The sequence below is a fragment of the Plasmodium berghei genome (genome assembly GCF_900002375.2).
Source record: "Plasmodium berghei ANKA genome assembly, chromosome: 13".
Lineage (NCBI taxonomy): Eukaryota > Apicomplexa > Aconoidasida > Haemosporida > Plasmodiidae > Plasmodium > Plasmodium berghei.
The window spans coordinates 2,441,797-2,456,179 of record NC_036171.2 but is presented as its reverse complement, the minus strand read 5'-3'; the positions used below and the strand labels follow the sequence as shown (position 1 = coordinate 2,456,179).

General features: G+C 21.7%; 4 protein-coding genes across 4 annotated transcripts; 1 reads left to right on the top strand and 3 right to left on the bottom strand.

Moving 5' to 3' along the window:
* Positions 1-356: 356 nt before the first annotated feature.
* PBANKA_1364700 (GTP-binding protein, putative) lies at positions 357-5,708 on the bottom strand (the record flags this gene model as incomplete). The annotated part of the gene is made up of 1 exon (XM_034567292.1): positions 357-5,708. One exon carries the CDS (start codon positions 5,706-5,708, stop codon positions 357-359), a length of 5,352 nt encoding a protein of 1,783 aa, XP_034423803.1.
* A 403-nt stretch (positions 5,709-6,111) lies between these two features.
* Positions 6,112-7,356, top strand: PBANKA_1364600 (conserved protein, unknown function; the record flags this gene model as incomplete). Its single annotated transcript, XM_034567291.1, has 1 exon — positions 6,112-7,356. The coding sequence occupies one exon, from the start codon at positions 6,112-6,114 to the stop codon at positions 7,354-7,356; it is 1,245 nt and encodes a 414-aa protein (XP_034423802.1).
* Positions 7,357-8,494: 1,138 nt separating this feature from the next.
* On the bottom strand, positions 8,495-9,246 carry PBANKA_1364500 (conserved Plasmodium protein, unknown function; the record flags this gene model as incomplete). The annotated part of the gene is made up of 2 exons (XM_034567290.1): positions 8,495-8,952; positions 9,165-9,246. 2 exons carry the CDS (start codon positions 9,244-9,246, stop codon positions 8,495-8,497), a joined length of 540 nt encoding a protein of 179 aa, XP_034423801.1.
* A 1,087-nt stretch (positions 9,247-10,333) lies between these two features.
* On the bottom strand, positions 10,334-13,984 carry PBANKA_1364400 (inner membrane complex protein 1f, putative; the record flags this gene model as incomplete). Its single annotated transcript, XM_034567289.1, has 3 exons — positions 10,334-13,588; positions 13,755-13,814; positions 13,940-13,984. 3 exons carry the CDS (start codon positions 13,982-13,984, stop codon positions 10,334-10,336), a joined length of 3,360 nt encoding a protein of 1,119 aa, XP_034423800.1.
* Between the last annotated feature and the right edge of the window lie 399 nt (positions 13,985-14,383).

Here is a 14,383-nt window from a genome sequence, read left to right as displayed (position 1 = left end):
AGCTTATATTCACCAATGCACAAAATGCGTGAATAAGCTCATAAAACATATTCATATAAATATATCTGCATGCATTAATATCTATGCGTATTATATACACTCACACAATTTTTTGAAAAATGATTAAAAAAAATTAATAACTTGTATAAACCAAAATAAAGAATTATAAAAATATATATGAATATGTAACAAAAATTAACAAAATAATATGGGCATTTATGAGGGAAATAAAAATTATTGGGATATTTCCCATTTTAATAATTACATACAAAAACAATATACCCATAACACTATAAATGTGTTACTATGTTATTTTATACACCCTTATTGTGTTAATTTTATTAAAAATATCCAACTTATATTTTTTTTTTTACTGAAAAATCGAGCATTCCATATTTTTTGTGATAAGGCATTAAAGATGGCCTTCCGATCACATCAACATTTTTTAGTGTATATAAATCAAATTCGATATTTTGAAAAGAATAAAAAGTAATACAACCCAATCCTTGAATATGTATATCATAACTACTATTATCTGTATTTACATATGGATTATTTATATTAAAATGACATTTTTTAAAATCACTAATTTCATTAAATCTATCAACTGAAAATGGTGGATAAATATATCCACTTTGTATTTTTTTCTTCAAAAATTCTTTTGGATCTTTTGAAAATCTTTTTCTTTTTATAATTGGAATTTTATCAGACATAAAAAACGACATAATAGAATAATATTTTTTTATATTTAAAATATTAATATATACTATCCCGCCAATAAATATATAATCATTTTCATTAATATAAATTGAAGGAATTTTTTTTTTCAGTTTTGTACAAACTACATATTTCATTTCGTCAAAATTTAAATATGACAAAATCGAATTATTTGAAATTATACCAGGAGTATCATTTATTGTTAAATTGTTATTTAATTTTATTTTTATATTTTTTAATGTTGTACCTGGTATAATACTGTTACTAATTAAAAAGTTATTATTACTATTCATATTTTTACTTTTTTCCTTTGTTAAACTTTTTAGTAAATAATTTATGAGTGTAGATTTACCACTATTTGCATTACCTACTATGTATAGATTCACATTTTTGGGATTTCTTTTTTTTTTCTTTCTTCCATGTTCTTTCAAAATATGTTCATTTTCATTTTTATCGTTTTCATATAATTCGCTCATAAAATCTTTATATTCCTCATTCTGATCTCCAGTTTCCTCATTTTCACCCACCACAGCCTCTTCATTTTGTTTGCTAATTTCTTCATCACTATCTTCTGATAATGGAAAATCTTCAGAGTTTTCTTTTTTTTTTTTTTTTTTTTTTTTCATAAAAGCATTTTTACTTCGCACATAAACAGTGTATATTAATTTTTTCACATTATATCCAGTTTTTGCACTTATTAAAAATATATTATTAAATAATATGTTTATTTTATGATTTTTCAAAAAATTATGAATATAGGTTTTAACAGTAAATTCTTTATAGCCCTTTAATAGGTCTATTTTATTAATACAAAAATAAAATCCTTCAACTTTTTTTTTATCTGAGTGAAGTTTTTTATAAATTTTAAATAATTTTTGTAAATTGGAATATATATATAAATCTAAAATATCAACTATATATATAATAAAGCATTTCTTTTTAAATATATTTATAACATATTTTTCAAAATCATGTGCACTTATTTCATTTTTATTACTATAGTTAATTATTAAGTTGTTTTTTATCCTATTTTTATATTTCAAATCAAAACATCTTTCACATATATATGGTTTATTATCCACTATTTCACTTTCTCCATCTTTCATTATCCCTTCTTCTAGACAATTCATTGATGTGTTATTTATAGCTTTATTATTTATTAAATGATCATTGAAAATTTCTCCCTTTTTATCTTGCTCATTTATTTCGATCTCTTCATTTTTTTCATTTTGTTTTTGAATATATTTCTTTGTTGATTTTATAATTTCTTCAAATTCTAGCTTATAATTTAAGTCAACATTTTCTTCAAATTTTTTATTTTCGTCAAAATTTTCATTTACTTCATATATTTCTTTTAGTATACTATCTTTATCTGAATTTTCTTCATCAGTTATTACTTTTTTATATATATGATTTCTTAAATATCCCAATCTTTTTTTGTCTATCGTTTGAAATGATATACCACATCCTACACACGTATCATTACTTATTTTTACCTGTGCTTTCATATCCTTAAAAAAGTTATTAATTTTTTCTTTTTCTTCTTTTTTTTTTTCAATATTTATCTTATTTTCAGTTTCTATTGTATTTAATCTATGCATATTATTATTTTGTAACATTTTCTTTATAGATTCATCAAGTTCGATTTCCTCCATTTTATTTATTCCTTCAACAATATCTTGGGATTTATTGTAATTAAATTCTTTTCTTTCTTCTTCATCATTAATATTATTGATGCTATCAAATTTTTTGTTTTTCCCACCTGCTTGTTCTTCATTAGTAAAATATTTAATCGCGCCATCTAAATCTACAATGTTAATATGCTTTTTTATATTTCCCTTCATATTTTCTAAACTCAAAAAATCATTTATTTTTTTTTGTTTTTCTATCATTTTTTTGAAATAAGATTTTTTCACAATATTTGATTTTTCATTTTGTACAAATTTTTTATCATCATTTGAATAAGAATTGTTTTTTTCTTTTTCAATATTTTCTTTATTTCCATCTTTTAATTCTATAATGTTATTAATATTTTCAAAATTTATCAATTCATTATCTATTTTTTTACTAAAATCTGTATCATAATCTTCCATTAATTGTGTAATATAATTATTTTCATTTTTTTTCATATTTTTTTCTCGATTTTTTCTTTTGTTTTTTTTATTATCATCAATGATTGAATAAATAGAAGTACCATTTCTTCGTTTTTCACCACAAAAATTCATCCCTTTTCGAGTATCAAATATATTCAATTTAACATTTTTAATAAATTTATATTTCTTTAACCTATATTTTGATGCTATAGGAAATACAAATAATTTTGAAAATCTATTATTCCTATAATTTCCATTTTCATCTTTCCCAAATAAATTAATATACCTATTCTCAATTCGACATTTATCCAAAATTTTATTTACACTAAATAATTCATCCTCTTCATTAAACGTATAATTATTTAAAAATTGTTTATAGGATAAAAACAAAAACTCATTTTTTTCTTTTTTTATTTTTATTAAATAATTTAAAATATTTTTGCTAAAATAGCAATTAAACGATTTTAAAATGTTTATTAAATCTTCAATATTGTTTATTACTTTTCTATTATTTATATATAAATTTAAATTAAATGAAATAAAATCATCATTAAAGAAATTTTCATCATTACTTAATAAATCGTAAATATTTTTATTCCTTTTTTCTAAATTTTTTTCGCTACTAATTATTTTGTTGTATGTGCCACTTGTAATTAATATTTCTTCTTTATCTGAATAATTATAATTTCGAAAAAAATTGTATTTTTTTTTTCCATTCAAAGATATATTTTCATCAATTTCTTCGCCGTTATTTTTATCCTTTTCAAACATTTTAATATCAAATTTATTTAATTCATAAAAATGTAAATCATCATTCCATATTCTTAAATATGTGTATAACAATACTTTCTTATCGTTTTCTTCCACATTGTCATAATTTATTTTTTTATTTATTTCTTTTATTATTCTCTGTTTTTTCTTATATCGTTTTTTATATGGAAGGGAATATAATTCGTATAAGTTTATTTTTTCTATAAACTTTAGACTATCGTCATTTAATTCATTTTTTTCACATACTTTATTTTCCCCACTAATAATAATATTATCATTGCATTCCTTTCCTATATTTATCATCTTTATTTTATCCAGATTTTCAAAATGATCATTTTCCATGTCATATACTATAACACCTATATCCGTTCTAAATTCACATTTATACTTATTATCATAAATAAATTTTATTAAAATTATATCACTTTTATCTTCTTTTTGATCTTCGTTTTTTTCCTTCTCTAAATTGTTACAATTTTTTATTAAAATGTATGAAAGAGAATTTATTTTTTCGTCGTTTTTGTTTTCATAATTATCATCATTTTCCTCATTTTCATTTTCCTCATTTTCATTTTCCTTATTTTCATTTTCCCTATTTTCATTTTCCTCATTTTCATTTTCCTTATTTTCATTTTCCCTATTTTCATTTTCCTCATTTTCATTTTCCTTATTTTCATTTTCCCTATTTTCATTTTCCTCATTTTCATTTTCCTTATTTTCATTTTCCCTATTTTCATTTTCCTCATTTTCAGTTTCCTCATTTTCAGTTTCCTCATTTTCATTTTCCCAATTTCCATCATCATCATCATCGCCATCACTTGAAGAGTCTAACTCGAGTTTTCCTTCATATTTATTTTCCTTCTTCCATTTTGTAATTTGGCTATTTTCTCTTTTTTTTTTTTTTTTTTTCTTTTCTTTATTCTTTACAATATCATCATTAATAATCGTTTCGTTTTCCATTAAATTGTTCATATCATCATAAAGTATATTTTCCACTTCCTCAATATTTCGTTTCTCTTCTAAAGCATTAAAATTGTGCATATAATCATTAAATGTTTTTGCATTTCTTACATTAATTTTTTTTTTTTTTAAGGTTTTTTCTTCTTCTTCAACAAATTTTTGAAGTTGTATAACGTTTTCCTTTTCTTTACATTTATCAAAAAGTGCTTCATTTAAAACCTTGTATATTTTTTGTATATCAATATTATGCTTTATAAAAATATTTTTATAAGTTTTTTTTCCAAAAAATAAATCGATATATGGTTCTATTTCAGTTAATTCTAGCGTGTTATATTCTAACTTTTTAATATACTCATTTAATCTTTCATCTTCTTCTTTCGTATTTTTATTGTCTATATTTATATTTACTTCTTCTGTGTATTCATTATCTATTTTATTGTTTTCAAAATCAGCATTATCATTTGTCCTATATCTTTTATCTATATATTCTTTTTTTTTTTTTTTATATTTTTTTTTTTTTTTTTTCTCAATTTCTTCATTAACATCATATTCAAAGTTTACCAACTTCAATATGTTCATAACACTATAATCAAAAGAGTAATCAAAATTTTCCATTTTTTTTTCTTCTTTTATTTTTAAATACTGGATTACTATATTTGTACATATACATGCTAGAATTGATATTAGTTCACTTTTTTTTAGTCTATCATTTTCATTAAAATTTTCTTTAAAAATACTATCAAATGTTCCCGAATAAATTCGGCTGTTTATATTTAAACTATCCTTTTTATTTTTATATTTTCCAGAAATATAAAACCATTTATGATGATTGTCTTCATCACATTGTATGTCCAGTTTATTTCGCTCTCTCCCATTAGTTAAAAAAAAACATGCTGGAAATTTCTTATCTATATATTTATATTTTCTTCTACTATTTTGGTATATTTCATTATATTCCTTACTTTTTAATTTTATGACAAAATTCTTTTTCTTACCAAGGGTTTTTATTTTCTTATTACCATCTATATCAAAGTTATTTAAATTGTTTGAATTATAATTTAAGAAAAATAAATTCTCAAAAAATTTTCTTCTTATATAATATGAATTACATTTTGTGTGTATAAAAAAAATATTAATTGTGAAAAACAAGACCAATTTTAAAAGCATTATAACACAAAAAAAAAACAAAAATAGAAAAAACAAATACCAAAAAAGAACAAAATATATAATGTATAAACAAGCTAATCAAAAAAGTAACAATCTCATATTGTTTGTGCTGATAATAATTTCATAAGTAAATAAAATTTTTATTTTTCAAATTAATATAGAATGTTAAAAAAAAGAAAAATAGCTATGAAGTGTACTTAATTAATAATCCTATTTTTATGCAAGAAAAAATATATATTATTACTACAAAATATGCATAAAAATTAAATAACATATAAATAAGGTATACTTATCGGAATATCCATACATACATATAATCATAAAAAAAAACATTTGAATTTTATCCAAGTTATATAAAAAAAATATTATTTAAATATTCTATTTTTAATTAAAAAAATGAAGTATGGCTAAACATGGAAAGAAAATTGACAAAACTCAAAAAAATACAAATAAATTAGAAAATGAACAAATTAAAGAAGGAAATAATTTAAAAAACAAACACCAAGAATCCCCTCAAAAAAATGATAAAACACATGATGAAATGGCTAGCCAAAATAACACTGAAAATATATATCAAACAAAAGGTATAAATAATAATGAAGACAAAATAAAGGAAACAGAAATTACCAAATTCATCACAAAACAGCCAAATATTATAGAATCACAAAAAAATTTAGAAAGTTTATTGGCATATTATGATTCTAGTGATGAACAAAATGACCAAGTAAAACAAAATATATTTATTGAAAATGACGAAAAAATTAATTCTCAAATTAAAAACACAACGAGTAGTAGCGAAAGTAGTGATGATTCTCAAAACACTGATCATAATATATCCAGTAATACAAAACATAATGAAAATATTAACAAAAATAGTATAGAAGAAACAAATCAAAATAATTCAATCAAAGACGATACAAAAATAGAAAATCATGAATATAATAAAATAAACGATGATAAAAATACAAACACTAATCCTAATGTTAATAAAGAAATATATAAAACAAATCAAAATTATATGACAAATTTACAAAATTCATATAACGCAAATTATAATAATACCCCAATCCCATTGAATAATATGAACAATACATATCAAACTTATCCTAATAATATATTATATCAAAATTATAATTATTCCACAAATTTTCCAAATAATAATCATCTTCAGAATTATCAACAAAACTATAACAGTAGTTGTAATACAATTTATAGTAACCCTTATTTACACACAGGCACATATAATTCCACTTTCCCAAACTATGCTCAACCAATAAATAGTACTTACCAAATAAATGTAAATAAAAATTTTGATAAATTATTTAATAGTCAATATTTTTCAAAAGATAATAAAAAAATTAATGCCGAGTTTAAAAATATTCCAGTAATAAATCAAAAAGAAATATTAAAAGATTGGAAACCTACAATTGTAGAAGAAGAAAAAAAAAGTAAAAAATATGACATAAAAACAAAAGTCTATAATCCAGCAAATAATACATTTGATAAAGTTATTATTCATGGAAAAAATCAAAAACGAAAACATCAAATTAATTGGCTAGCTAAAGAAGCAGTTGAAAAAGAGTATGAAATATTGCAAAAGGTTAATCACAATAAGCGTCGAACAACAAATGACAAATATGGATGGTAAGAAAACTCATGTCATTTTAAATTGAATTAAATTAAATTATTTTTTAACATATTTATTTCGTTCTTTCTCATATAACCAATTTGTTTTGAATATTACTTATAAAATGCTTATTTCTTATTTAAACGATTTATTATTTTTTCTGTGCAATGTTGAAAGCTTTACTCTTTCATCCAAATTACCATGATATTGTAAAAATGCATTTTTTTTCACATTATATATATATGTGTGTCATATTTCTCACAATCTTTGAAATCTTATATTTTTTTAGTAGAACTTGTCATTTTTTTTTAATTTTAAGAATATAACAAAATTGGAAAAATGTTCATGAATGCATATATTTATATACACACTTATTCACTTCCTTAACAATACACTACAATTATTATTTTTATTATAAATATATAAAATTTATCATCGTTAGGAAATTTGTTTTTTTCAATATGGAGTTAAATTTTGAAAGAAAAATAACAACATACGAGCGTTATTATTTTAAAAAAATTATCAAAATAGTAATCAAAAATATACAAACAAATATATATCTGTACAATGAACATAATATATTAAGTTAGAAAAATATATTACTCATATATATATATATATATATATACTACTTCCATAAACAGTTCTAAATAATTTTTAATAAATTATTTATCTATATATAACAATGAAGGCAATGTTAATATCAAATATACATTAAAATTAACAATTGCATTATATATAGCATGAACATTTATTTTTTTCATTTTATTTTAATAAATTAAATTTATAGAAAATATTTTAATTAATAATAAACTATACAAAAAATCAACAAAATAAAAAAATTGAAATAATGAGAAATCTGACCATATTTATACATAAAGTAATACAAACTTTCCATAATTCTTCATTTCTATTTACTTAAAACTTAATATATTTCGTCTTTTTTCTCTATCCTATATACTGAAAAATAATGATATTAATAAGTTATAATTTGTTTAATTCTGTAATATATAATAAATTTTATTATCTTCTCACTTCACACATTCATTATATGTTCAAAAAATTCAACATTTTTTATTCAGCTACCAATTACTTTTTTGTTTTATCTACACCTTATAAATATAATTTTAAAATTAATTATATAAATAATTTAAATCATTCAATTCTCAAATTTACTAAGTAAATGCTTATAAAATGCTAATATTTCTTTAGACTCATACATTATGTGATTATTTATTTCTAAAGCAGGAACACGAACTTTACCTCCCTTTTTTTGTAACTCATAATAAAATTTACTTCTCTCAACTGAATCTTCCTTATTTATATTTTTTAATATAACAACAATAGGTTTATCTGTTTTTATCAAATCTTCTAATTTACTATCGTCATTAATCTTTATCATTTTAACATGCTCATTATCTTTTAAAGCATCCGTTATTAAAGAACAATAAGAGCAAATAGAACTGTGATAAACATAAGTTATATATTGCTTTGTAGGTGTTTTATCTATAATACTTATCAATTTGGTAGAATCTTTAATTACTGGTAATTTTTTTATTTTAGAATTTCTGTTCGGGGTTCTACCTTTATTTTGTATTAATCCTAAAAAGGATAACACTATAACGATTAAAAATATTATTTTTCTCATTATATATTTGGTAAAGCAAGCAAAAACAATAAAAAAATAATTAATAATCTAAAATATAAATAATAAAAGATATATAAAACAATAATAATTTTTAATCAAAATTAACATTAAAAATTATTTTATGTAGACCCATACTAATATAATTATATATATAGTAAAAGCACGAAAAAAAAAATTATACCTGTTTTTTTTTCCTTAATACATAGAAATCGAGCTAAAAATAATATAGCAATAATAGTAATGTACTTTGAAATTTTTTTCATATTTAAAAATTTATAACGAAGAAATAATAAATTCAAGCAATAAATTAATTTTTTTTATATTCATACATCATTGTTACACAATTTCATGTTTTACACTGATAAATAACTATTAAATTTTTAACATAAACATCGACATTTATGTATTATTTCAAACTTTTAAAAAAAATACTTAGTTTTATTTATATTATACAAACCATTAAGCTAAAATTTTCTCATAATTACGCAAGCCGAAATATATATAATCTTTCTATATATTTTTTCATCTATAATATATACAAAATATATTTGGTATAAATAATATCTTATGTATAAGAAAAATTACATAATCATTTTTTTTTCGTTAGAAATTTAATTTTTTAAAAAGGCTAAATTTTTTTTTTTGAAATTATTTAATTTTTCGAGTCTCAATCGAATATAGTATCGACTTATTTTCTATATTTATATATTCACAACTAGTTAGTAATGAGTAAAGTCAATAAATATAAGTACCATATTCCGTACTTACCACAAAAGGAAAAAATGCATGTAAAAATGTTTGAATATCTCACTAATATATATAATTGAGTGCATACACATTATTATCTTCGAAAATTAGCTAAAGTAAAAAACGATTTCTATGCATGTTGTTTTGGCACACAATAAATAAAAAAACATTTTAATTATACACTATAACAAATTGGCATATGAACAAAGTAAAATATATACTTATTTATTGTATATATATATACAAAACAAATTAAATTAAGCCACAAAAATTTAAACCCCATCTTGTTCTTGTCAAACTTTACTAAAATCACAAAATCGGTTACGCTATTTCTATGCAACATTTCTTTTGCATTATAATAGCATTTAATTCTCAGAACAGTTACGAAAAAATCACAAAATTAACGAAATAAACGCACTAAAACAAAGAAACCTCATTTCACCCACAATCCATTCTAACACTGACAAAAAAAATCAATATCCATATTTAAACAACTACCACTTAATATATTATAATGTTTCTGAATTTTTTTTTCTTTTTTTTCCACGTATTTCTATTTCTATTTCTATTTTCATCCATGAACTAGAAAAATCATTCATTTTCCTATGTACGCATATCACCACTAAACGAATAATTGCTACCTATATTTTCTGTCATATTGTTATTTAATTCATTAGTAAAACTACGATCGCTAATTTTTCTTTCATCATCTCCTAAATATTCAACAACATATGTACTAATTCCATCAACAGATCCGACACTAGGGCTTAGATTTCTTGATGGGGGTATACTATTGGAATTATTCATACTTCTGTAACCATTGCTTCTTATATTTTCTCGAGTATCTGACTGGTACTTATATAATTGTTCTTCATTCTTAAATTTATTCGCCATATCGTTTATATATCCATAATTATTGCTCCCCATACTTTTGTTAAATTGAGAATTGTGATTAAAATTCAAATTTTTTCCACTATTGTCACTATGTAATTTATTCGACGAATTAAAACCATTTATTTCTAAGCCACTTCTATCTCTACCATTAATAACATTGCTTTTATTTTTACCTTTGACAATTATTTCATTTGAATTAAACATAGGAATCCCGATGCCACTGTTATTGCTGCCTTTTATTGGGTTACTAGAATGACAAATATTTTTTGAAAAGTTAAAAAAAACATTATTTCTAATCCCTATATTATTATTATTATTATTATTCAAACTTTTCGAAAATTGTAATCCATTCGAATTTTGATTAGCATGTATATTATTATTTCGAGACATGGTTCCAGGAGCATATCTCATATTATTTCGTACACCTGTATTATAAGCATAATCACATTTTTTGTCGAAATTTAATTTAGAATATTTGTTTGGCAATAATGTATTGCTATCAATTTTATTTATTCCATTAAAATTTATATTGTTAGATGAATAGAAAATGTCACCAATATATTTTCTATTTCCTAAAAGATTACTTGCACTCATTGACCTTTGTAAATTAAAGTTGTTTTTATTTACTGTATTAAATAATTCATTTCTTATTATTGGATTCAACGAATTTATGTCTAATCTTCTAGCATATACTTCGCATCTACCATTACGCATATCATTTTCAACATACCTAGGAACAATTGTATCGTGTGTAACAATGTAAGGCTTATGTATAGGTATTTCTATCACCTTTTTACCTTCATATTTATATATTGGCTTAATTGTTTTTGAAACAGGTACAACTACAGGTCTATCAACATATTTATTTACGAAAACTGGTTTATCTATTATTTTTATTTTGGGAACTTTTACTGGAACTGGAATATCTATAATTTTAGGAATATTTTTTACTAATTCAATTGTTTGGACTTTAGGAACATATCTAATTTTTTCTATTGGAATATCTCTATATTTAATTATTGGGACATAATTAGGTTCTTCAATTATTTTTTTAATAGGAATTTTAACTTTTTTTATTACTTCATTTGGTATTTCCACTATTTTCTTTACTGGCACTGTTTTTATAACTTCACCTATATCATCGTAACTTTCATATTTGTTGACTATTTTTATTACAGGAACTTCAATATATTTTGGTATTATTTTTGTTTCAATTTTATTCTTATATACAAGTCTTTCTTTCACCTCTTCCTTTTCTACAATCTTTACAACTTCTTGTAATTCAGGAACTTCAACTATTTTGTCTTGAAAATGTAATTCAGGCACTTCTATTTTAGTTTCAACATATTTGTTAATTGGCTTCTTTACTACCTTTTCTACTTCTTTAATTTCATATTTATTCACATATTTGTTAACTTTGTGTACTACTGGAATCTCAACAATTTTCTCAACTATTTCTACTTCACGATATTTGGGGATTTTTATAGTTTCAAACCCTTCATGCACTATTTTTTTATCAACAACGTGCGAACTGTGAGTTGCTCTGGAATAGTCAGTGTGAGAACTAACTTGCTCAGATACTGTAACATCATTTTTTCTCATTTCATTTTCCAATATTGTATTTGTAGGTTTTAATAATTTATTTTCGCTTTCTACTATAGGTTCCTTAATCATACAATTACTAGATTCATTATTAATATGCTCTAAAATTTTGGTTTCATTCGCATTAATATGCTGATCATTACTATTATTATTATACACATCTAAATTTATTTTATTATCGTAAACATTTCCAGGGGCTGTAATCCCAAAATTAGATGCCCCTAAATTTGACATAGGTAATGATGTACTTCCATTAATTATGTAATTTGAATTATCAATAACTTTTTTGGTGTTATTATTGTCTATTGGTGTATAACTATTATACATATTTGTAAAGTCCATTTCATTCGTTATATGTGGGTTACTATATAACTCATTTAAAGGCTTATTGTATGCTTCTATATCTTTATACTTATTTTCTATATTATTAAAATTTGAATGCGGTGCGGTAAATTTTTCCTTAATTAATGAATTATTATGTCCATATAAATCAAAATTATTACTCGTAGCACTGCTCAAATTATTGCTAAAATTGCTATTATTATATGTAGGCAAATTGTAGTTATTGTAATTACCAAACGTATATGGGTTTAAACTGTTAGTGTAATTATTGAAATTATTTTCGTGTATATTCAAATTATTATTCATAAAAAATTTCAAACTTTCTTTGTGAATAGCTTCTAAGTAACTATCATTATACAAATTGGTGGTATTATAATTTGCACCAATAATAGAAGATGATTTAAATGTATCAGGTATATTGCAATAATCTAATTCGTTTTTTAAATAATTACTTTTGTTATCATAATACGGATATGGCAATTTGTTATTAACAATAATATCACTACGTAAATTATTTTCAGTATTTATCAAGTTGCCTTTTTCAGATGGTGTTATATGAGATAAATTTGTTATGTTCCCGCCACTTGGTATATCTGCTACTTTCCTCAGAAATATTTTATTATTTTCTTTAAAATTAGATACTACTTGATTTTCACTTTGTATTTGATTGTTTATACCTTCTTGAGGCTTTCCACTATATACTCCAAAGTTATTATTTTCTATCTGATCATAAATTATACTATCACCTAAATTGGTGCCTTCTCTTTTCGAATGTTCTTGTTTTATGTTATTATATGAAACTATATCGTTGTTCTTATTCAATTCAATCACTTTATTTAATTTATATGAATTTTTTTTATTAGATTTTGCAGAAAAACTTTTCAAATGCGACTTACTGCTACGAATAAATGAATCAGTATTATCAGCATTTGAAATTTTTGTGTTATTTGATTTTTTCAATATATTTAAATTAATGTTGTTGCTACTGTTTGAATCTTCTTCTCGATCTTCAGATGAATCCTATAAAAATGTAAAAATATTATTATAAATTTATCAAAATTTAAATGACATATATGCAAAAAAGGAGAAAAGCGTAATGCTAAAAGATAAACCCGCGCTACGCCCTTATGATTTATCCATATATAAAAATATAAATATTTATTATACATGCATTTATTATTATTACGCAAAATTTTGTAGACGTAACAGAATCTTTCGACAATTTTTTTTCTAATAATGCCCTACTCTATAAAAGAATTTTTAAAAATGGTATAAAATATTACTAAATGGATTCTCAAAAAATATAGATAAATTATGAGAAAATAATTGATAAATATCTTAACAAAATAACGAAAATAAAAGATTTTTTACTTGTTCTCGCTTTGTTCTATTTATTTTTATGGTATTTTTCAGCATATTGATAATTCAGCAGTTAATGGATATCTTAAGCATTCAACTGTGCACCCAATGTACAAAGATACGCACATACATACACACATATATATAATATTAAAACAAATTAGTATACTTAATTCTAATATGCTATATTCTTATTTTATATATTTTTAAAATGTCTACTTTTTTATGTTTTTATAGGACATTGCTGTCTATTTGGAAAAATATCATTATATATATTTTTTTTCCAACAAAACTCTAGTAACTATTTATTGATTTATTCAGCGATGTTGTACAATAAACAAAAAAATAATAAACAAAAAAATAATAAATAAATAAATAATACAAAAAATAAATAAAATAAAATAATGAATATAGTATAACGAAATAACAAAAGAGTTCACTTACACAACGTCTTTT